This window comes from Melopsittacus undulatus, chromosome 4 (genome assembly GCF_012275295.1).
Source record: "Melopsittacus undulatus isolate bMelUnd1 chromosome 4, bMelUnd1.mat.Z, whole genome shotgun sequence".
Classification (NCBI taxonomy): domain Eukaryota; kingdom Metazoa; phylum Chordata; class Aves; order Psittaciformes; family Psittaculidae; genus Melopsittacus; species Melopsittacus undulatus.
The window spans coordinates 19,502,304-19,523,799 of record NC_047530.1 but is presented as its reverse complement, the minus strand read 5'-3'; the positions used below and the strand labels follow the sequence as shown (position 1 = coordinate 19,523,799).

General features: G+C 45.8%; 2 protein-coding genes across 2 annotated transcripts in view; both read right to left on the bottom strand.

The window, feature by feature from the left end:
- Positions 1-4,559: 4,559 nt before the first annotated feature.
- On the bottom strand, positions 4,560-10,228 carry AKAP5 (A-kinase anchoring protein 5). Its single transcript, XM_034062517.1, has 2 exons — positions 10,176-10,228; positions 4,560-8,966 (listed from the first exon to the last, which is right to left on the bottom strand). The coding sequence occupies exon 2, from the start codon at positions 8,320-8,322 to the stop codon at positions 6,925-6,927; it is 1,398 nt and encodes a 465-aa protein (XP_033918408.1). The 5' UTR covers positions 8,323-8,966; positions 10,176-10,228; the 3' UTR covers positions 4,560-6,924.
- A 3,796-nt stretch (positions 10,229-14,024) lies between these two features.
- Positions 14,025-21,496, bottom strand: part of MTHFD1 (methylenetetrahydrofolate dehydrogenase, cyclohydrolase and formyltetrahydrofolate synthetase 1) — a 43,628-nt gene continuing 36,156 nt past the window's right edge. The window contains exons 25-28 of the mRNA XM_005149609.4: positions 20,480-20,587; positions 19,191-19,343; positions 15,130-15,238; positions 14,025-14,954 (exon numbers count right to left, since the gene is read on the bottom strand). Of these exons, the coding sequence (XP_005149666.1) occupies positions 15,149-15,238; positions 19,191-19,343; positions 20,480-20,587 (351 nt within the window). The 3' untranslated portion in view covers positions 14,025-14,954; positions 15,130-15,148. The remainder of the gene's footprint in view (positions 14,955-15,129; positions 15,239-19,190; positions 19,344-20,479; positions 20,588-21,496) is intronic.

The following is a 21,496-nucleotide window of genomic DNA, read 5'->3' as shown; positions in this document are numbered from 1 at the left end:
ATTCTGTGATGATTCAGTGATTTCACTTTCTGCACAGACTGTGGTTACAACATGCATCTTCAGCCATCTGGCTACACCAGCCATTTGCACAGGCTCTTCACTCACATGTCCTCTGTCAAATCACTGCAAATTGTGTGGCAGCAGCACATAGGGGGTGTGGAAAGGCTGACATGTGAGTGCAGTGCCCCTCACAAGAGGGTTTTGGGACATCTGGGCACATTGAGAAGATTAAAAAGGGAACATAAATTTGTTGTCAGGATGTAAACCTGAAGCAGTGCCCAACATTAAAAATAAAACCACGAACTACTAGAGTATAATGTTGATACTGAATAGTTTTCTACTATATTGGAAGCAGAAGGTATAAATCCCATGTAAGCAAAGCCTTCAGAAGTGCAGTGGAAGTGATCTCAGCATCTGCAATTCAGAATCACTGAATGGGACTATCGTGAGTTATCAGTGCCAAGGCAGGAGGCTTTTTGGCTTGTCAAAGCCCTCCCACGGTAATTTGCCAGCAGCAGATCGTGTCATATCTCTGTAATCATCTTCATCTTCGCTGTTTAATAAAGCCCAGCCTTTTCTTTCCCCCTCTTGACATGGTATGCCAAAAAAGATGGCAACTGAGTGGGTTTCCCAGCTGTCCAGCACAGGGTAAATATATTCTAAGCCATAAGAAACTGGGAGGAAAAAGGTAATAATGAGGATGGATCTGCCTTAAATTACATGCCAGTTACATACTTACAGCTGGAGCTGTGTCAGGACTGAATTCCTTGAGATGCAATCACAGCATCTACCAGATTTGCATGTTTCATTAACAAAATTTAATGACACAACATCAAAAGCAGCCTAGGAGTGGAAGTGTTTCCACCAACTATTCTAAACTGGACGCTGCACCCTCAGAACAAAGGCGCAGCAAAGCTCAAAGCCCTGTCTGCTTAATTCAGCTGGTTTTCACCTGAGCCGAGATGCCTCTGGGAAGCCTTGCAGGTCTCTGGGCAGTATTGCAGCCCCTGCGTGGCTTTACCTTCGTGGACTGTGTGGGGCAATGCTAAATGTTTCCAACAGCAGCTGGGCAAAACTTAGACTGTTAACCCTGATGTTCTTGCGACAAACAGCATAAGAAAACATTGTGTAAAGCCCTCTGTCCCTCCTGGCACTGGACCATCAACCCGCTGGTTGCAGGATGTAACGCCAGCTCTAAGCACCAGGGAAGGGAAACGAGGGGTGATGCAGGGGAAGAAACACCATGGTAAGCAGAAACGCGGTGTCAGCCACAGAGCCAGGCCTCTGTGGGCCCAGTGCCGGGCCTGCAGCCCCACCGAGCTGCGGCCAAAAGCGCTGCCCTGCCGGGGTGGAGACTGATGCTTCACCCCCGCTCCCCGCAGCCATCCCCGAGGGACAGCTCCTGCAGCGATCGCCTCCGCCACTCCGCAGCGACGCCGGACCCGGCAGAGCAGGCGCCGAAGCCTGTCATTAGGGCCCACCAGCCTCTGTTTATGCTGGCGGTGCGGTTGTGAACCGCTTACTCATCAAGTTAATGAGCAGGGTGCAGGTGTGCATTCCTGTTGTGCCTGTTGCGCACGCCTGCCGGCCCCGCGTTGGCAAGCCAGCCGGTCCACAGCCCGCTGCATCGTGCCCGGAGGCTCGCAGCTGCTTTACGAACTTGAGGGAGGTTTGGGATGAGAGGCTTGCAGCGCTTTGGCCCTCCCTGCCTCGCTCCAGCGAGCAAAGCAAATGCAAATCCGGTTGCGGGCTGTCTGGGCTGGGAGGAAGCGCCGCGCAGCGTCCGCCCGCGCTGCACCGACAGCGCCCGACGCCTTTGTGCAGTGGCAGTCTGGGGAGCTCTTGGCAGGCAGAGAGCGAGCGGCTGAGGCTGCTGGCAGGAGCTGGGGATGTATCGCTCCTCCTCCCCGGTGGGGATGCTCAGAAGCACCGTAGGAGTCGGAGTACTTGCGCTTCCCACCCAGCTGCCATCTCACCAGTCACATCACACGGAGCTGTCACGGCACTGAGCCTTGACGCATCGGCACCTCAGCCTCGTGTCTTCATTAAAATGGCAAACAGCGAGAGCGAATGTGATACGGATGAGTTAGATCCCAGAGATGACATCCCTCCCCAGATCAGAATTTGCTCTCTGGGACAACAGCAAAGCAATGCTTGACGTGTTTGTTCACCAGTAGGGACTTGGTGCTGGAAAGACGCCACCCACCAGAAAGGCCACTGGTACCTGCAGAAGGGGGGCACCCACCTTGCCAGTGGTGTGTGGTTCCTCTTCCAGATTAAAGAGGTTTGAAAGGATTATCTCTGCTAGGTCTAATGTAAGGATTGTTGGGGTGACTGCCAGTCATAGCTGCAGATGACACTTTCATTTTAGCAATCTGAATTGCAAAATGTGTTTTTCTAATGTCTCCCTTACTTCTGTATCCAGCATGTTTGATAGGTTTAATGGAACAAAGCTTATTTTAAAATGCTGTGTTTGGGTATTTTAGCTGAAACCCACATTCTACCTAAAAGGACTTTCACCCCTCTGGAAAAATTCTCTGCAAAAGGAAGAAATGTGAAAATTGTGCCTCCTAAAAAAAGTTAATTGCAAATGTAAAATAATACTAAAGCAAATTATTTAAATCGATGTGTTCTCTTGGAGCATTTAATTGCTTTGTGTTGCTCGTGTTCAAAACCTGTAAAATAGGTGATATTAGGGCTTCACTGCCCCCAGCACATGGGTCCATCCACAGGGTCTGACTTCCATCCATCCTAAGCACAGACCAGGATTCCTGTGTATTTCATGAGTTCTTACATGCATTTGTGAAAAAACAAACAAACAAACAAAAAAAAAACAAATGAAAACACAGCTCCTGGATTTTCACTTCTATACATAAGGACACATACGAAAACACCCATCATTCATGCAGGGACTGCATCTTAGATTCAAACACAAGATTCCTAGCTGCTGCAGATTTAGTCCTTTCAAGTGTATGGAGCTGCAGTGAACTTCAGCAGCTGGAGATCCAGCCCTAAGCAGCTCATGCATTTCTGATCTCTTTTCATGTCCCAGGGTAGTGCCCTAGGTTCAGCTGTAACACTACTAAGAAGGAGGAAAACAACTGTTACAGCTGAACCCAGGACAAACAGGAAATAAAAGGCAATATTTATTTGTGCCATCATTGCCTACCAGCGATTTCCACAAGGAACTTTTCATTGAATACACTTGTTTTCTGTTAGGCGGACATAACAGAAAATTTTTTTATCCCCCTGGAATCCTTTCTGGGCATGAGTAGTTATATGAAACACTCTTTTCTTTGCTGCTAATAGAAAGAAACTGAGAAATTAGAATATGCAGAATGACACAGCAAAGGAGGGATAGGGGATGTGTTGAATATAGAGCCAAATTGTCCCCACTAAGGAGAGTGCTGGAAACATTTAGGAAACAAACAGCAATAGCACAGGCCGTGGGGTGAGCCGGAGAGCCAAGTAATTAATTAAGATATTCATTCAAATCAACCACTTCCTTAATTCAGAGGGGCAGCAGGTAACTAACCCCTGGGTAAGAGGCCAGATGGCCCAAAGCAATCTGAATGGGCTATCAGCAAGCAAGGTTTATTTCCGCCATCAGTGAGAAATGTGGTTCTAAAGGCAGGCCACCCTTTCATGCTCTGGCACAACCAGACAGTCACGTCCTCACAGGTTGCCTGGCCTGGTACTCCTTCGCAATAGTAAATTTATCATTCCTTCTCTGACAGAATGAATGTGTTATTAATGTTCATCTCTCTATCCATAAGGAAGGAGTAGGTTGTCTTAAGTAAGTTATTAGAGGCTGTTACAAGTCTGTATTTTCTTCTGTAAACCTGAAAGAATAAATAGTATTAATACTGTTAAAATGTATAACTTTTTTCTTCCCCATATTTTCTGTTTGTTATAAAGTGCATTGAGAAATTACACAAAAGATGTTATGCAAAAATCGTGTCAGGGTGTGGGGCCCCTTTGAGCTGTAACAGGAAGTGTCAAAGCACTGAATTTGCTGCGGCCCCTCCAGAGGTGCTGGCCCTACTGCAGACCACATCAGCACTAAACTGTGCACCTGCAAATAGCAACACAGAGCTCTGTGGGCAGAAAGCAGGGACCAGCAGCTCACAGGGGAAACCACATCACCAGATGGCATCAGCTGCACCAATCCATGCACAGCAGGGTTTGACCCTGGTCAGTCTGCAGAGCCCCAAACGCTTTCCCCTGGCAGTATGAGGCACCTGATAGGGAATTAAACTGCCAGGCAGCAGGATGGCTTTTCTTAGCCACTGAAGACTTGTGATCCTTCACAAATACCTTACAGCAGTTCCTGGGCAGCCAGGACTCTGATGAAAATGACTGGCCAGGAACTGAAAGGAAATCTTATGAAAAGAGTTGCAGGAGGAGCAAGACTCCAATAACTTCAGGTCTGCTACCATCTTTCTGCACACCATATGGCTGCCTGAAAAAGCTGGATAAAACAGAGCACCACTGTGAGTTTATCTTTTCATGTATAAAATCTCTCCATAGCTGCTCACACAAAACACAAGGCAAGAAAATAACAGGTACAGTCAGCTTTAATGAAATTATCATCAGTTATATGTACAGCTGTAACAGAAGGAGAAACCAGCTACAGAAAGGATGCAAACACAACTCTGGATGTGGAGAAACAGTCACAGGGACCACAGCATTTCTACCATTCTCCTTATCTTTTGAAGACGTGTTTTGCCCAAAAGGCAGTACTGAAATACATGAAATCCTCCCAAAACTGCTTATCAGGCCAACAGAAGATGACAGCCTGGCCCCACGGGGTCATTTTGTGTTTCTTTGCCAGAGCCCAGACATCCTCCTCCACAGCCCTCCTCCACAGTGGGGCCTCACAGAGCTGCTGCAGCCCTTTGCTCAGCACTGGCCTTCTGCGGTGCCCAGCATACTCCCATAACAACCTCCAGCATCACTATGGCTCTCAAGGGACTGCAGCAGGTACATAAGAAAGTCCTTAAAAAGTCCCTTTCAAAAGCATGGCAAAATACCTGGAAAAGACCAGTGTGAAGTACAAAGCCATTAAAATTGTACACACTGAATTATTGGTATCTGGCAACTTACTAAATAAATCCACAAAAAAAAAGAAAACACTTTTTTAACACTCTGCTTTTTCTGAAGTTTAACTTGCACAGAAACAAGCTGTGGCACTCGCTGCTCACAGTCCTCTTGTAACAACGGAGGTGCTTTATCAAAGTTTAAAACATGGTTGCACACCAGGTACTATGAAAGTTTACAGCCCTTGTATTTTAACAGGAATCCAAATCCTATGCTGGGAATTCTCAGCGCACTGCCCATGGTCAGTGAGCAATTGCCAAGCAAGGCTGCTATTTCTGTATCAGCTGAGAAATAGGCAGGAGAATTTTCTCAGAAGAACAGGCTGGCTTGCCCACAGCTGTACGTAAATCCCAGCTGCGCAGATGCAATTCCACATTATTAAAGGCCCCTTTCTCTTGGAAAGCTGGTAGTTAGAGGTGATGCTCATGTGCACACACCATGCTGGTGCAAACCCCCTCGGAATATGGCAGTTGGTGGGTTTTGATGGCAATTGGCCTGTCCAGACATTTACAGCCCCGTCCCCAGGCCCTCATGTCTAGATTTTTTTCCCTGAGGACTTTGGTAAGATTGCTCCAGCATTTCCCTGCATGTTTCAGCGCAAGCTACGTGGCATGCCGGAGCCAGCCAGAGCCCGGCAGCGGCGAGCCAGACATAATGCACATTTCCCAAGGGATGCCCGGGCTTGGCTGAAGTCAGGCAGGCTTTGCAGCAAGGGGGGGCTGGAGCAGTGCGGGACAGGCTGCCGCCAGCACCCAGGGATGCCGGCAGCTCTCAGACCAAATCAAAGCAATTCTAGCACCAGCAGTTCCCCAAACTATGTCAGCACGGAGGCAATAGTTGACTGCTAACACGCATGCAGCTCACTGCTATTTATATCACATGCCATATATCAAAAATATGCTACATCTGAGGACAGCTTCACCACAACATCATGACTGGAATGGAGGAAGGCAAGGGAAGGAGAGGGGCTGCCTGCAGCAGGCACTCTCCAGCCCAGCCCGCACTGCTGATGCCGCTGGGAATTTTGCCCATTGAGCTTAATGGTTCAAGAATGGCCCCCGGCAAACTGTCCGGTTGTCGTTTCCTTGGCATTTGCACCACAGGCCGGGGTCAGCAAGACAAGCGGCTGATGCTGTGCTTTAATGTGTGTGGAAATGCACAGGCATTTGACAGAGGAAGAGGCTAAATGAAAACCACCACTCACTGCAGCCATCCAGCTTCATGCAACATGACAGCAGAGGTGACCACAGTTCCTGGCATCTGTACGAAGCAAGTACCTGTCTGCAATACTAAACACTGGCCTGAGCCTGTCTGGCATCGACGTCTTCATGCTAACATTGCACTCATTTCACTTTCCCTCATCTCCGTTGAACCCCAGGGCAAACCTCCAGCTGTGTCTGACGTGCCCTGAATACAGCCCAGCACTGGGTTGGGTGCTCGTCACCTCTTGGAACCTCTCACTAAATGCATGGTACATACAGATTTATAGCATGAACAGTGTGGAAACCTGGCATGGATGATGGCAGAAATGTGGCCTTGACACAAAGATGCCAATAAATGGTAATACAGTCACTGCAATACCTTCCTTTTTCCGCAGCTGTGGTCAATAGCCTGTTTGAAGCCCCAGCCCCAGGGAGCACACTGTACATAGCAGGGCTTGCCTCATGTCACAGGATCAGTTTCACATAGACACACAACTGAATGGGCATGCAGAATTAACTACACCTCGGCCCCAGGAGCCCTTTGAGCTCTCCATACACACCCCATGCCAGCTGGAGCTTTAAATCACTCCCTGTACCCTTTATTTTGGGGGCATCACTGCCATCACAGAAAACTGTTGTGTTTATTCTGTTCCAGGGCCATTTCGTTGACCAGCTGCTCAATGGATGACTGAATGGCTGCCTTCACGAGGGAAGAGGCAGTTTCTATGAGGAGCAATTCGTACTGCTCCCCAGTTCTGTACTCATGGTCGCCTTGAGCTTTCTCCTCTGCTTGGGCATCACCACCAGCCTCAGGACCCTCTTTTTTACCCGAATCAAAGCTGCTGCTTGATTTTTTATTCCCTTTTTGTTTATTTCGGTGCAAAACAGGGGATGGCTCATAGGCCTGGTCAGAGTCGGTGTTGTCAGAGTCCTCAGCTTCAGTGATAGTGATGACGATGCCAACAGCGGTGCCTATGTTTGCTCCTAATGGCACCTCATGGCTGGAGGTATCCTCCATGCTCACTGCATCATCCTTAGATGCTGACTGACTGAAATCCATTATGGTTTCTTCAGCTTTGCATTCCTCAGGAAGATTTATGCTCTTTTCTGATTCATTCCCTTCAGAGAGCTCTTCGCAGATATTAGGGATTTCCTGCAGCTCAGTGGTTTCTGGGGCGCTGTCAGGTTGATCCTTGGAAATGGGCACTTCAGGAGCAACCTCACCACCTTCCACAGGGACTGTGGTTTCGGGTGGGCTCTCCTCCTGCAGTTTTTCCTGGGATGTTTCATTAACTGTCTCTGAATCAGTTATCTCTGACTTGATGGTGCACTCTGTACGTTCCTCTGCATCAGGTGTGGGCTCTGTCAAGGGCTCACTCTTATCAACAGAGCTGGTACTTTCCTTTGCCATATCCTGATCCTCCTCCACAGAGACCGGGCTTAAGGATTCAGACTTGTCTGCTGGGGATACATCCTTCAGCTCTTCACTAGCTTTATTCACAATGCCCATCGCTTCGTTTGCTTGAACACTGCCCTCTGACTCCTCCACTGCTTCAGAGGGGCTGGGTTTCTTCTTGCCTCTGGAGAACCGAACACAGGGCATCTTCACCCCAGAGCAAACACGCTTCTTTGGGATGCCTTGCGCACAGCCTTCCTCAACATCCACCTCCAGTTGCACTTGTGAATCAGAGGGCACCTTCTTCCGGGAGGAGGATTTCTGCCTTCTCCGAGGCCTTGTGAGGTTTTTGATGGCTGTCCAGGCTCCTCTGGAGGATCGTGGCTGGTTAGAAACTTTCATCTGCCCTAGGTCAGTGCTGACACATTGGCTTTTCTCCTCCGAGGCTCCTTCACACGCATCCCTCATGGTCAGCCCCTTCTTACGGGACTTCTTTCGCTTCTTAAAACAGAGCATGGAGGGTTTTTCTGCCTGTTCCTCCGACGGGGAGCATGTCCCCCCAGCACTGTGAGTCTCTGCCTCTCTTGGGTTCTCCATTTGAATTTCCATAGCTGCCTTCACCATATTCGCTTTGTTGCTGTTACATTACCGATCTCCTTGGCTAACGTATCAGACACAGGAACTGCAGAGATGCTCAAGGCACATTTTTTCTCAAATTGTTTTCAAAATAATGTTAGTTGCTTTTTAACAAGCAGATGTGGCAGTGAAGTTCTGCTGAAGCTATCACATACATGTAAAGGGAGCTTTACAACTCCCTCTTCGTCTTACAACTTCCTTTATCATCTCTCCAAGGATTCCTGCATAGATGTGAAGTTGAATAAGCTTCTCCTTGTCTTTGCTGGCTAGAGTCACTCTCACCTCCAGGACAATCCACTTCCAGTTGCTCTGGGTCTAAGAGCACGACCATTTAATTGCCAGTCTGCCATTACTTTTTTTCCCCCAAAGGATGACAATCAAGCCAAAGGTTAACAATTTTTATTCACCCCATGGACCTGGAAAGAACTTGCACTTTCTGAGCCATCTGCAGTTCCACCTTGCCCAGGGAGCTGGATTGGAGCACCAATAAAGCCAGAGGCTGGCAGTGGCTGTTTTCTGCCCCCCAGTGACAAGTCAGATGCTGCTTTGTCTAGCTTTGCTTTCTGCTTCAGTTCCCCTTGCAGGTTACATTAGGTTTGCTGTGAAGCGTGGCCAATGCCTCCATCTTTTATCTGTAACACAACAAAGAAATGATAAGACCCGAAGAGCAATTATTTGTTTTTAATTAGAAAAGTATTTCAAAGTGTTGTTTGGTTTGGAGTTTGCTTTCTAATATTTCAGTCTGGGAGGCAGACCAGGGCTGGCTGGAAAAGCAGTTCTGCCTCCGGATGCCCTATAGCAGTTTTTCCCGCTAATTAGCATCAATATCCAGAGGCAAAATAAGGCCGTGAAGATGTCAACCCAGTGACGTTCCACCACAGAAAATACTGTTTTGCTATTTTGTGTGGTAAAAGGGAACTTACTTTTTTTAACTGCCCATATTACAGCAAATCCATATTACACATGCACATGCATATATTTTCTTCTCCTACGGTTAGCTGAATCTTTTCCCCACCGCTCCATATGCACTCACAGTTCCAGCTAGGGAAATTACACCCTGAGACAGCAGATATTTTTATCTTTAATGCACCATATGACAATATGCAAAAACACAGAATACAAAAAGGAGGCTTGTAGAATACAAAAGCGAAATCACATGGCAAGAAGGAGCTTATTTATACTATGTGCATGCCTTCCATGGCAACCTCAATTAACACCGCATGTGTTCATCAGATACATGATACTGTAAGATGTATGTCACCCTTCAGAAAGAGAAAAAGAAGGAATAATCGCTGCCTCAGAACACCATCAGAACAGTTTTGGATACAAAGACGCAAAAACACGTTACTGTGAACAGACCAACTTCTCCGGGACCGGCTCGGAGACTCAGGGCAAATCTCACACAGCGTTTTGCGCTGTTTTCAGTAGTAAGGCGATTGAACGGGGGCTCAGCCGGGGCACGCTCCCCGCGGAGCAGAAATGGGGCTTTAAAACATGAAATAACAATGAATGTTAATTGTTAAAGGAACAGGAGCAGAGCCGGCAGAGCCGTGTGTGCGAGCTTGCAGCGCGCAGCTCCCGCTGCCCCGAGCGGAGCCCGCAGCCCGAGCCCGGTCCGTTCCCACCACGCACCCGCAGCCCGGGAAGTTCAGGGTCGCTCGCAGGAGCAGGAGCCGCCCGGCAGAGCCGCTGCTCTCCGAGACCTCTCCCCGCCCAGGGCAAGGGGCACCCCCAAAGCCGCCCCCTCCCGCGGGGATGCGGGTGCTGCGCGGGCAGCACCGCAGCCGCCCAGGCCCAGGCGCACCCCCACGCCGCCCGCCCCGCGTTCCCCGCGCCCTCACCTGCGGCCCGGCCGCGCCGCTCCGCGCCACTCCGCGCGGCTGCGCTACCGCCGCCTGCGCCGCAGCCGCGCCCCCCGGGCCGGCGGGGAGGGCGCTGCCGGCAGCCCCCCGCCCCCCGCCGCCAGCCCCCGGCCCGCCCCCGGCCCCGCGGCGGCCCTGCCGGCACCCAACCGCAGCGAGCGGAGAGCGCGGCGCTGCGGAGGGGTCCGGGACTGCCCTCCCCTGAGAGCGGGCACCGGCCCGCCCAGGGCAGCACTGGGTCTCTCCCCGCTTGCACACCAGCACCCCTCTCTCCCGGGGGATGTCACCCCCTCTTCTCGCGGGGCAGCATCCCTCTTTCCAAGGCAGCATCTCCCCTTGCTCGTAGGGCAGCATCCCTCGCTTTCGGCACGGCGGCATCTCTCCCTGTGGGGCAGGATCCCTCTCTTGCAGAGTAACCCTTCCCCTCCCAGGCTGCGCACGGCAGCAGCAGACGCTAACCGCAAACTGCACTCAAGACAAAGGTTTTCCAGAAGATTGAGTTGGGATTTTCAATTTGGATCCCAATGGCAGCAAGAGGCACTGTAAGATGTGCACCCCGGTGGAAAGGACCGTTGGCATTTGTGGATCCAGCATTTCCTTGGCTGTTTGGGAAGGAAGGGCATCTTGCTCTTGGCAGCTGCCTTATTTTGTCCCACTTGAAACCTTTGCAGCTGTAAGCACAAACAATTCAGGTTGCTGCAGGAGCTAGGCCTTCAGAGGTGTTGGTAAGAACAGCCAGTTCTTGGGTTTAAACTAACCCTCACCCCAGATCCCAAAGTGCCTCTTTCATGAGCCTATTCTGACTAAAACGTTGCATCCAGCTGTTACATGATTGGTGGGAAGGCCTTGGTAAAAAGGACTACCAAGTGCAGCTGGTGAACTACATGAAGCTATAGTTGGAGATGCCTGAACATCCCCATTCATCTCCACAGGGAGCTGACTGACGCCCACAAAGGTTTTGAGGACATTAACTACTTCACAGCATGCTTGAACATAAGAACCCAGGCACAGCAGCACACTTTGAACCTGCAAGTGGCTTCCCGTGAAGGCCAGCCTTAGAAAAACACACATGGCCTCCCACCTCCTTCACTTCTGCATGGGAAAAATGCACAGAACAGGCTCACTGGGCTGGAATGTCAGCCAGCAGGGCAGAAATGTGAATCAAGCAACAAGGAACTGCCTTTTTAAAAGCTCCCCTATGGGACGGGTTTGCTTGCCTTCACTCAGGATAAAAATCTTCATTTGGAAACAGCTTCTCTCCCCAGGGTGGGTGGCAAATTCTAGTTACGCCTTACTTCTGCATTAAAGATAAGTGAGGCACCTCAAGGAGATGTTTCCTGGATGCAGCCGGTGGCAGGAGGAAGGGAAACAGACAGTATCACAAGGATGGCTGGCGTGAGGATGCCTCATATGTGTGCCAGTGTGATGGAGGCAGGTTCTCCTCAATCTCATGTGGAAATATTGCATGGAATTCTATTATTCCTGCACCTCTGCGGGAAGATGATACCACCAAAGGCTGTGGTGGAAGGCAAATAAATAACAGAATCTGGGGCATGTAGAGGATCTGGTCAGAAGATAGGTAAGCTTGAAAGGTCCTGACCCAGCTGTAGGCTGTCTTTTCTTTTTGAGCCCACGCTGGTAACATGCAGTAAACCAGGCAACACTTGCTCATACTTCTTTTGCCCCTATTGCCAGTAGAGTAAAATAAACCAAACCAACATCAACCCCCTGCATTATTTCTTACATGACATGATGCAGGACTTACTATAGCACAGCTGGGGAAACGGATGGCCATAACACCAGCTAAGGGCTCTGGGCCCACAAACTTGTACATAATTAGATTTTTCTCTAGGCAACAGGAAGAGAATACAATCTTCCAATATTTACTTAGCAGAAATAAAGTGTCCTTTGTGTCCTATTTAATAGGGCAAACACTAGCTGGTGTACTTAGTTGCAAAGAGACTTGAGAAAAAACAACCTATTTATGTGTCAGCCCTGCAAGACCCAGAGTATCATCACAGAACAGTTTGGGACGAAAGGGAGCTTCAAATGTCATCTATTTCAACCCCTGCAATGATCAGGAACATCTTTAACAAGATCAGGTTGCTCAGAACTACATCCAGCCTGGCCCTGAATGTCTCCAGGGATGGTGCATCCACCACCTCTCTGGGCAACCTGGGTGCTTCACCACCCTCATCGTAAAAAATTTCTTCCTCACACCCAGCCTGAATCTCCCCTCTATTAGTTTAAAACCATCACCCCTCATCACAACAGGCCCTGCTAAAAAGTCTCTCCCCATCTTTCTTATATACACCTTTTAAAGTACTGAAAGGCTGCAATAATGTCTTCCCAGTCTTCTCCAGGTTGAACAACTCCAGCTCTCTCAGCTTTTCCTCATAGAAGTGCTCCAGCCCTCTGATCATTATTGTGGCCCTTCTCTGAACCCTCTCCAACAGGTCCACATCTTTCCTGTACAGAGGACTACAGAGCTGGATGTAGTACTCCAGGTGGGGTCTCACCAGAGCAGAATAGAAAGGCAGAATCACCTCCCTTGACTTGCTGGTCACACTTCTTCTGACACAGCCCAAGATACATTTATCCTTCTTAGCTGCAAGCACACACTGCCAGCTCATATCCAACCTTTCTTTCATCCACCAGTACCCCTCCTGAGTCCTTCTCCTCTGGGGTGCTCTCAATCCCTTCATCCCCCAGCCTGTGTTGATACTGGGGGTTGCCCCAACCCAGGACACTGGAGAGCTCACATCTCAACACATTCAAAATGAGGGTTAGCAAAGCATTCCCCACTAACCGCCAGGGATGCTTGGGGTATTTCTTTGCCCTCTGCTTTGTTGCCACTAGTTCTGCCGTGCACAGGAAGACCTTCAACAGCTGCATGCCTGAGCCACTGTTCTGCCTCCCTGCAGGAGCTGGACTAGCAACCTCTTGAACCACCTCTCTCAAAGCACATGTCTATGAGCTCATGCTAAACTAAAAGGAGGCTAATCTTAGCATAAATTTGCACTTATCCCATCTTTCGTAAGCATAAAATGAAGGTGGAACACAGAGCACTTGCAGGAAAGCAGTATAGCAGGGAAGATTAAATGTAGGAGCTGACAGTGGACTTGGCAGCAGCTCTGGCAGCCTGCTTCAGGGGAAGGCTTGGCTGAGGTGACACAGGTGAAGAGGTACTTCCAGCCAGGCACAGAGGCTGCAGCAGCAACTTCTGACCCCCTCAAGTGGCCTGTGCGCCCTCTGGCAACCCTGGCTGCCAATAAAGCCTCAACTGAATACTGTAAGAGAAAATGTTAGGAGGCCATGAATGCATCTCAAATGGTCTTATGACAGTTCAAGCTGTTCTGTCTGCTTCTGTGACAATTGGGTATTTTTTAGACAATAATCCTCCCCTCCTGAATAACTCTAGAGCTATAGCTCTCTCTCTGTTTATGTACACACAGTATCTGTCTACTACAGATGTGCCCTTACACTGGTGCATACCTACACCCTGATTATTCCAGTTTTCACCAAAATCAGCATATTTTTAGATTCAGTTTTGATGTAAACAGATTGGCCTTGCAAGTCTTAGTTCAGATCTTTTGCCGTCAACTGCACGTATCTCAGAGTAATTCACAGAGTTTACTTCCTATAGATGACACACATTATCTAGGAAACAGGATTAAATGCACATACACAGTGGTGCACTGCAGGTAACTTATTGCTGCAGTGATCACTCTTACTTGTCAATACAGGGATTGCTGCTGTGTACAGCTGATCACAGAATTAAGTTCTTCTTCAGTAATCTCAGTGCGTATGTTAACACCTCAAAAGCACTTAAAAGTATTTACCAGTTTATTTGTATTAGTTAAAAAATTGGCAGCCATTGTACTTTTATGTTACAGAATGATTCTTGGCCTGCTGACAAAACCTACTACAAGTTACTTGGTCGCTACTCATGTTGTCTCTGTTCACCAAACAGGTAGCTCAGAAAACAAGGCACATCAACAGTGTAACTGTATTGATTGTTGAGCATAAAATGGTTTAAAAGATGTGTGTGGTAGAAGCCACAGTTAATGGGCCAGAGATCCAGTCCCAACTGATCTGACATCCAGAGGTTTGATTTCCTTCACAGTAGAATACAGTAGTCACAGCTGGGCTTTCTAAAAGGGAAATTTGATGTGGCTCAGGTGGTCTGCAGGAATAATTCAGAGCAGAAGCCAAGGTAAGCACTTCTGGAGAGAGGCAAGAAGGGAAGGGGATTCCTCCTTGCTCCCTCTTTTAAATGGCACTGGTGCAGTTTCATAGTGCAGCAGTTTCTCCCATAGTGGAGAAGTAGAATACAGAATTAATATGGCAAATAGGAATATGCAGTGTACAAGACTTTCAAAGACAGCATATGCTACAAACCCCATATGGCTGAGACAATTAAGACCCAAGACTGTTCCAAACAGCTCCAGCTTTAGGATTTCTAATTATTAAAATCAGGTACTTGAATCAGAGGTCACTAAACCTAAGCTTCTGTATTCTGCTTCAGCTATAATTAGGAAGCAGGTTTGTAGAAGAAGTATGCTTTATATGCTCAGTGTTAACTAGCTTGGAACACAGAAGTATAAAAACTGGTATAGATTAAGTGGTTGATGCTTTAGCACTCCTCCTTCCAGTCACTTCTTGCACTGTATTCTCAGTAATATCTTGTTTTGACTTAGAAAAAAAAGATCAGGGCATCGTTCCGTTTACATGACTCATCAGGTGTTCTTCTGGGAGCTAGAAAGAAAGATAGATTTAATTACTATTATATAGTACTGCAAGCAGCTTTCAGGCTGAATTATAATCAAATGTCATTTGGAAACATATGGCATAATATGAGACTGGCTTAAGTCCATTATCTCAAGATGAGAAATAAAGCCCAAATATTGAAAAACTTCAAGAAGGCACCTACCTTCAGTTAATAATTCCTTTCAAAAGAGACCATTTACTGCTCCTGACACTGGATCTAAGTCTATATCATAGAAACAGGGTCTTGTAGGAAGTCCAGGCATAGTGCTCATCTGTACAACAAAAGATAAAATGTTAAAATTGAAGCAGCATAGTTTCATGCAGAAGATACAATATTAAAGACGATGATGGCAGCTCCTTGCACATATACAGCTAGTTAGATGATGGTCATGTACCATTTTGAAGCATACTGTGAGAGTCAGGAACTTCTGGCTCAGTACGCAGATCTGGAGGTTTGGATTTTTATGATGAGGGTTTAGTTTGGCTTCTGCCACTGCCAGTGGCCAATCCCAAGATTTCACAAAGTACTTAGACATCTAGCTGACCAGTTAACTTAGAGGAGCACTCATGGACTGCTGTGGCAAGCCAATAATTACCTGTGGCAGTTTCCTGGTTATTAAAATGAGGATACATATTTTAATACAACTTTGCTGACTGTAAAGTCTCAGCTGATTACAATTCATTAAGGTTCTAGAACTAGAAGTGTTAAATAATAAACAGGAATAACTATTACTGTAAAGAGAGTTTAAATAGTCTGTGGTTTTCTTTTTTAACTGAGATGAAGCTTAAACAGAGATGGAAAGGTCAGTCCTGACTGGAACATTTCTCAGGCATTTCAGTCAGAAGGGCTGTAGAGTGGCAGAACCGAAGCTAGCAAAACAGCTGCCACCACTACGCCTGCCTCAGGCCAGTCCCCTCCAGCTGTCCCATTACCAAGTACCCAGTTTCAAAGCCACAGAATGAAAGACCAGCAGGGACTACACTTGGCCTGATTTACTAACACAGATGACAGGATTTCCCCTTCCCTAACAGCATTTAGTCCAGCAGCACATGTAGGCTAAACATGGATGCTCTACGAAGGTGGGCAATTTGTGACCTTGCTTGGTAGTTTGTGTCAGCAGTCATTAACTGCTTTAATAAAAAATTCAAGGTCCCATTTTCTATCTGCATCCTCAGTTTCACAATCAGCATTGTTATGCCTATGTCTAAAGATCTTTCTGCCAACCTGGTGTTTTCTCCCTGAGCAAGTATTTTGCACACTTATCAAATTACCTCCCAATCTTCCTTTGATAATAACCTAAGCAGCAAGAAGGCACAGCTGTATTGCTTGAGCATTTTTTGCAGTACTCAAAACCACTAGGTGAACTTTTGGAGCCCCATCCATTCTCCTAAGCCATTTACAAGTGTGGACATCAGTCCCATATGGACTATAGTACTGCAGGTCTTGCATGGTTTATGCAGAGGCAAAAATCACTTCGAGACACTCTTCGTAATGAATTCTAGGACTGCATTAGCTTTTTGTCAGAGCTGCTGCTTTCTCTGACAGAAAATAGGGGAGCTACAGAGAAGACCCCCATTCCTTGTATTTGGGTTTAGCTATATGAATATTTTGCTCTCAAGAGCCAAGGTATTAAGGGATTTTAAGTGCCTGGAGAGGTTTTCCTGTTCTCACAATAGTCACCATTGGTCTCTGATCATGCAGAGCAAGAAACTTCCAATTTATTTACCTAACACTGAAGAACCAGAACTTTGCAGATCTCCACTTACAGATACAGAGTGCCACAGCAAGAGCTGAGACAGTGACATTCAATAGGGAATGAGCTGCCATATTGCTGAAGTTGGGCCTGACTTTACTCTTTTTCACTGGCAAGGAATAGTCAATTTTTCCTCCTTTCCTATCCATAGGACTTAAAAGCAGTCTGCTTAAACCCTGAATTCTCATGTAGAACAGGATAATTTCCATCCAAGCTACTAATTTTCTGTACAAGTGCCTACAATGCTTAATCCACTCAGTTATTTTCAAAGCTGAAGAAATGAACTTTTCCTCCATTATTCTCCTCCCTTTCAGTACCCCATGTGCTGTAAAAGAACATAGGGCAATTCACACTATTTACTTACCTGAAAAAATTAGACCACGTGGATATAATCAATCCCCTTGTAAGAATTCAAATAAACCCAACACCAGCTAAGCACCTATTATTTATTGCACTCATGAAACTCCTCCCCAAAAAATTTAGAAACTAAAAAATCAGAGCTGAATAAATAATTTACTTTCAATTCATCAGCAGCACCAGAAAAGAAACCCAAACTCTTTGAGTCCAACGATTAATTTCACTTTCACTTCAAAACTAGATAATATTTTAAATTACATTTCCTTTTAAACCTCAAAGTATTTCATTAAACTACAACAGCTTCATCTTTGAACCAGAAAGGGAAAAACCCAAAACTCAGAAACTGAGAGAAAAAAAAAATAAATGTGATATACCTCTGTGATTATCTTCAGATAACAAGAACATGCACGCACCAGTGATTAATTTAACCTCAAATTTCTCATAAAAGCTTCTGCACTGAGCTACACATTTGCTGCATTTTCAGCTCAGAGTTCAGTGGGTGCTGCCAGAAATTTATTCTGAGGCTAAAACACCTCCTGCTGAATGGGTTTAAAATAGTGGTCTGATTCAAAATGCCCTGAATTTTTTCTCGAAAGGAAATCCCTTCCCTGGCTTTACAAACACCACAGAAAAGTTATCTTAGTGTTTCTAACTGGAAGACTCACTGTTAATTCTGGCAGAATTAACACCATGATTTCCTACATGTGCAAGAAAACATTAGGAATCTAGGAAGGGAGAGTCCAACATCATAAAAACTGAAGACATCAGAAACTAAAGTGTTAGTTTTAATGTCAGAAAACATCTTACTCTTATGCAGCTCTTTAATGCTGTGTACCCTTCCTTTCTCCAGTGTTGATTAAAAGAAAAATAAATCATAATTTGGATTAAATCTTGGCTTGCAAAAAAAAAAAAAAAAAGACCATTAATAACAAGCATGCTCTTTCATTTCATTCCAAAACACACATTACTCTTTAGAAGGACAGATGAGCCAAAGTTTAATCAGGATGTGGTTATTTTATCTATGTTGGATAATCTGGAAACCCTTACCTAGCTCTTTTTTTTTTTTTTTTAATTAAAAAGATATCCAATATTTGGCTCTAGCATTTGAATGACAAAGGGATCCAACTCTAAAATCAGCAAATTCCATGATCAGAGCCATGCACCCTTAACGCTTTTGAAACTTATGAAAACAAACATGCTGCCATGAAGACTTCAGAAAAAGGTTGAGGCCCCAAAATAAGGAAAAGACAAAGCTGCTTGCTCCAACTGCTACATCCCCTAAAATGATCAAACAACACTCAACATTTACCAAGAGGAGATTCCCCAGGTAAGACTTCCAGTGGATCCTTTCATTCTAAAATTCTTTCTTTGGACGCAAACCTAATCAGTAGTTCATTCTGCAGGTTGCTTTTCTTTCTGCCCGTCAATTAATATCAAAACTGTGCCAGGATCCTGTTTCCATTGTGGCTACTCTCCTCTCAGCTGACATTGTGCCAATCACATCAAAGAACTGAAATGAAAATCTCAAGGGCACAGTGAAATGAATTGCTGGAACTGATGCAGGCTGAATAGCAAACAGATGGTCAGCAAAACCATGAGAGCCAAATGGGAGAGGAGACTGATAAATGATTAATAGTACAGGTCAGCTCCACTTTGGAGATGCCACGTCAGAAGTTTGCCTTGTAAGCTTTGGAGTTGTCTTGTTCTACCCTGATCTGCAAGTGTACACGGACTTCACCTGCAATACTGCAAAGTGCTTTCATGAGGAATACGAAGTCACAACAGCAAGTAGCTGGGGCAAGGATTTCTCCCATCTCCTCTACTAGAATGTAGTTCCCAGATTTCATTAGCTACAGAGCTCACCCCTTCCTCAAAATCCAGGAAGACAGAGTATCCTGGGGGCTTGCTAAGTATTCAGATAGTCAAACAATCTGTTTTAGCTTCCCTCTTCCCCTGAAAAAAACCTGTTCATGATATCTAATACAATGGACTGCTGAAACACCAATTGCAACAGACAAGGATTCTCCTAATCTAAGTAAAAGTAGCTGCTTATTGGAATGCACATGAAGTTTTTTCCTCGCCCCACAGTTGAGGGCTTCATGCGATCACATACCGTTCCTACAAGTGGATACAGGAACCCAGCACCAACACTGGCCCGAATGTCTCGGACTGGCATAATAAAACCTGTAGGTGCTCCTTTTTGTTCAGGGTCATGAGACAATGATAAGTGAGTTTTAGCCATGCAGATTGGCAGGTTTCCAAATCCCTGGGAAAGGCAGTGAAAAGAAAGAGAAAGTGGAGAGAAATAAGTGAAAACCTGGTTAAGTGTTCCTGTACACAAGCGTAATTGCTCTATTCTGCCACTCTCTGCAGTCATCCAACATTTTACCGGCACATTTCACTCCCCACCAACTGCTTCATCCACAGCCTGTCAGATCCATTGACCATTCTGCATCCCTATTTCTTCTCCCCCAAACTCTCTCCCTGCCCTCCCCTAAGTCTTAAAGAAACAATCACTGTGCCCCCCCCAACATCCAACTGAGCAAAAAACTTCTGATATGGAAGTGTTGGATATACAACTTTGATAGCCAACTTACTTTCCTCCCAAAATCTTAATTTAAACAGCTTGGAACTAAAGATCATGTTCAGATGAAGTCAGTTAATTAGAAATGTTTGATCAATATAATTGAAATTTATGAGGAAATGGCAATTATAGGCCTATGGCATTTTGGCAGACTTTTAAAGAAAAGGATACACAAGAAACACGAAAGAGAAAGCCATGTATGCCAGCAGTAAACGAACTGCAAAAGCAAAATTATTTAAGCACACTGTAAACAAAGAATTGCTAGTTCTCACAATGCTCTTCTCTTCAACGCCCTTTTATAGACCTTTATTAATGCAGAAGCAGATGAATTCACACGAATGTCATGGTAGAGAGGAGTAAAAGCCAACAACCAAAAAGCACTGAATTCAACAACTAGCTGCCAGGTTCAAAACTTATAAAAGTAGACTTTTTTCCACAAATAGTATTGTATCACCTCTGGAATATTTTCCCCAACAAAACTGACTACCAAAAATCCACATGGGTTTAAAAATTAGACAATTCAGCAGAACAAGAGGGAAAAAAAAAACAAAAAACCAACCCCAGAGACTATTCAGCATCAGTGTGACTACTTGTAATTCCCCAATTCCCAAATTGCTGAAGTAGAGGAGAGTACAGTAGAAAAAGATCACTGAACCTTCCTGCCCTCCTCTCCCCACACACTATCACAGATGTGCTACTGGGCCAATGAGTTCTGTCTTCTCCACTAGAAACCAGGGCCAGTTGCTCCCTCCACATACCACCTACTCATCCTCCTCTGCCATCAGCACCACTGATATCATGTGATATGGAAAACTCACTTGCTTAGTGTACAAGGCAACTTTCTCCTGTGCGTCTGGAAGCAGCTCAATGTCCCTTGCCCCGTAGATCTGCTGTGCAATAATCCTGATCTTATCTATAACAGGGAGCTAGGGGAAAAAAAATAACAAAAAAAAAAAGACAGGCAATTTAGTGGGGCCAAACTACAAAGAGCTGTAACATCACAGCAGCTTCATATTATTGTGCAATGCTCATCTGCAGATGGGAACAACTCTTCTATTTGCTGTAGACCAAAGTCATACAATTTGAGGGTTTTCAAAAGACAATTTATCTTGTTGCACTCATTTCTCTTGGTAAGAGGGCAAAACAAGTTTATTACAGTCAGGAAAAAAAAGATACACAATAGTATGTCTTACATGCTGTGCTTATGTGTTAACTACTGGCACCACAAAAGAGGCATGCATCTTTATTTTCTCCCAAGTCTAAGTCAAAAAGCAGACAAAAATAATTTGAAGGAATACATGATAATGGTTAAATAAAAGCATGAATAAAACAGGCTAAAGAAGAAAAATTGAAAGCATCTGGTGAGAAGCTAAAATAGATATAATGACATAGCTCTATACCTCATCAGGTTCTTGAATAGGTGCTTGCTATTCAAGAATTCAGGCTATAACCTAGGAACTAACAGTGACTTCATTACCTCCACGTCATCTCTCACATTTGCTTAATAAACAAATTCATTAAAAAACCCACCCCCACACACTCTTCCACCTTGACCTGTAGTGTGACTCTGTAAGCCTTACTTGCAAAGAAAGGCAAAAAAAGAATTAAAACTGGAAAAATTCTGCTCCATAGGCTGGTATATAGATTTCTATCTTCAGCAACAAGCGCACCTAGGTGTTCTGCAGTAAGGTAACAGGTTTGGTCAGGCTTGCTCCAGTCTATGCTCTGACAGGAATGCACATCTCAGGTTCAAGAACTAAACTTCCTCTTACCCTGAAACATAGCTGCCACAGTAGAAACCTGTTTTGTCATCTCCAGCAGTCACAGCAGCATCT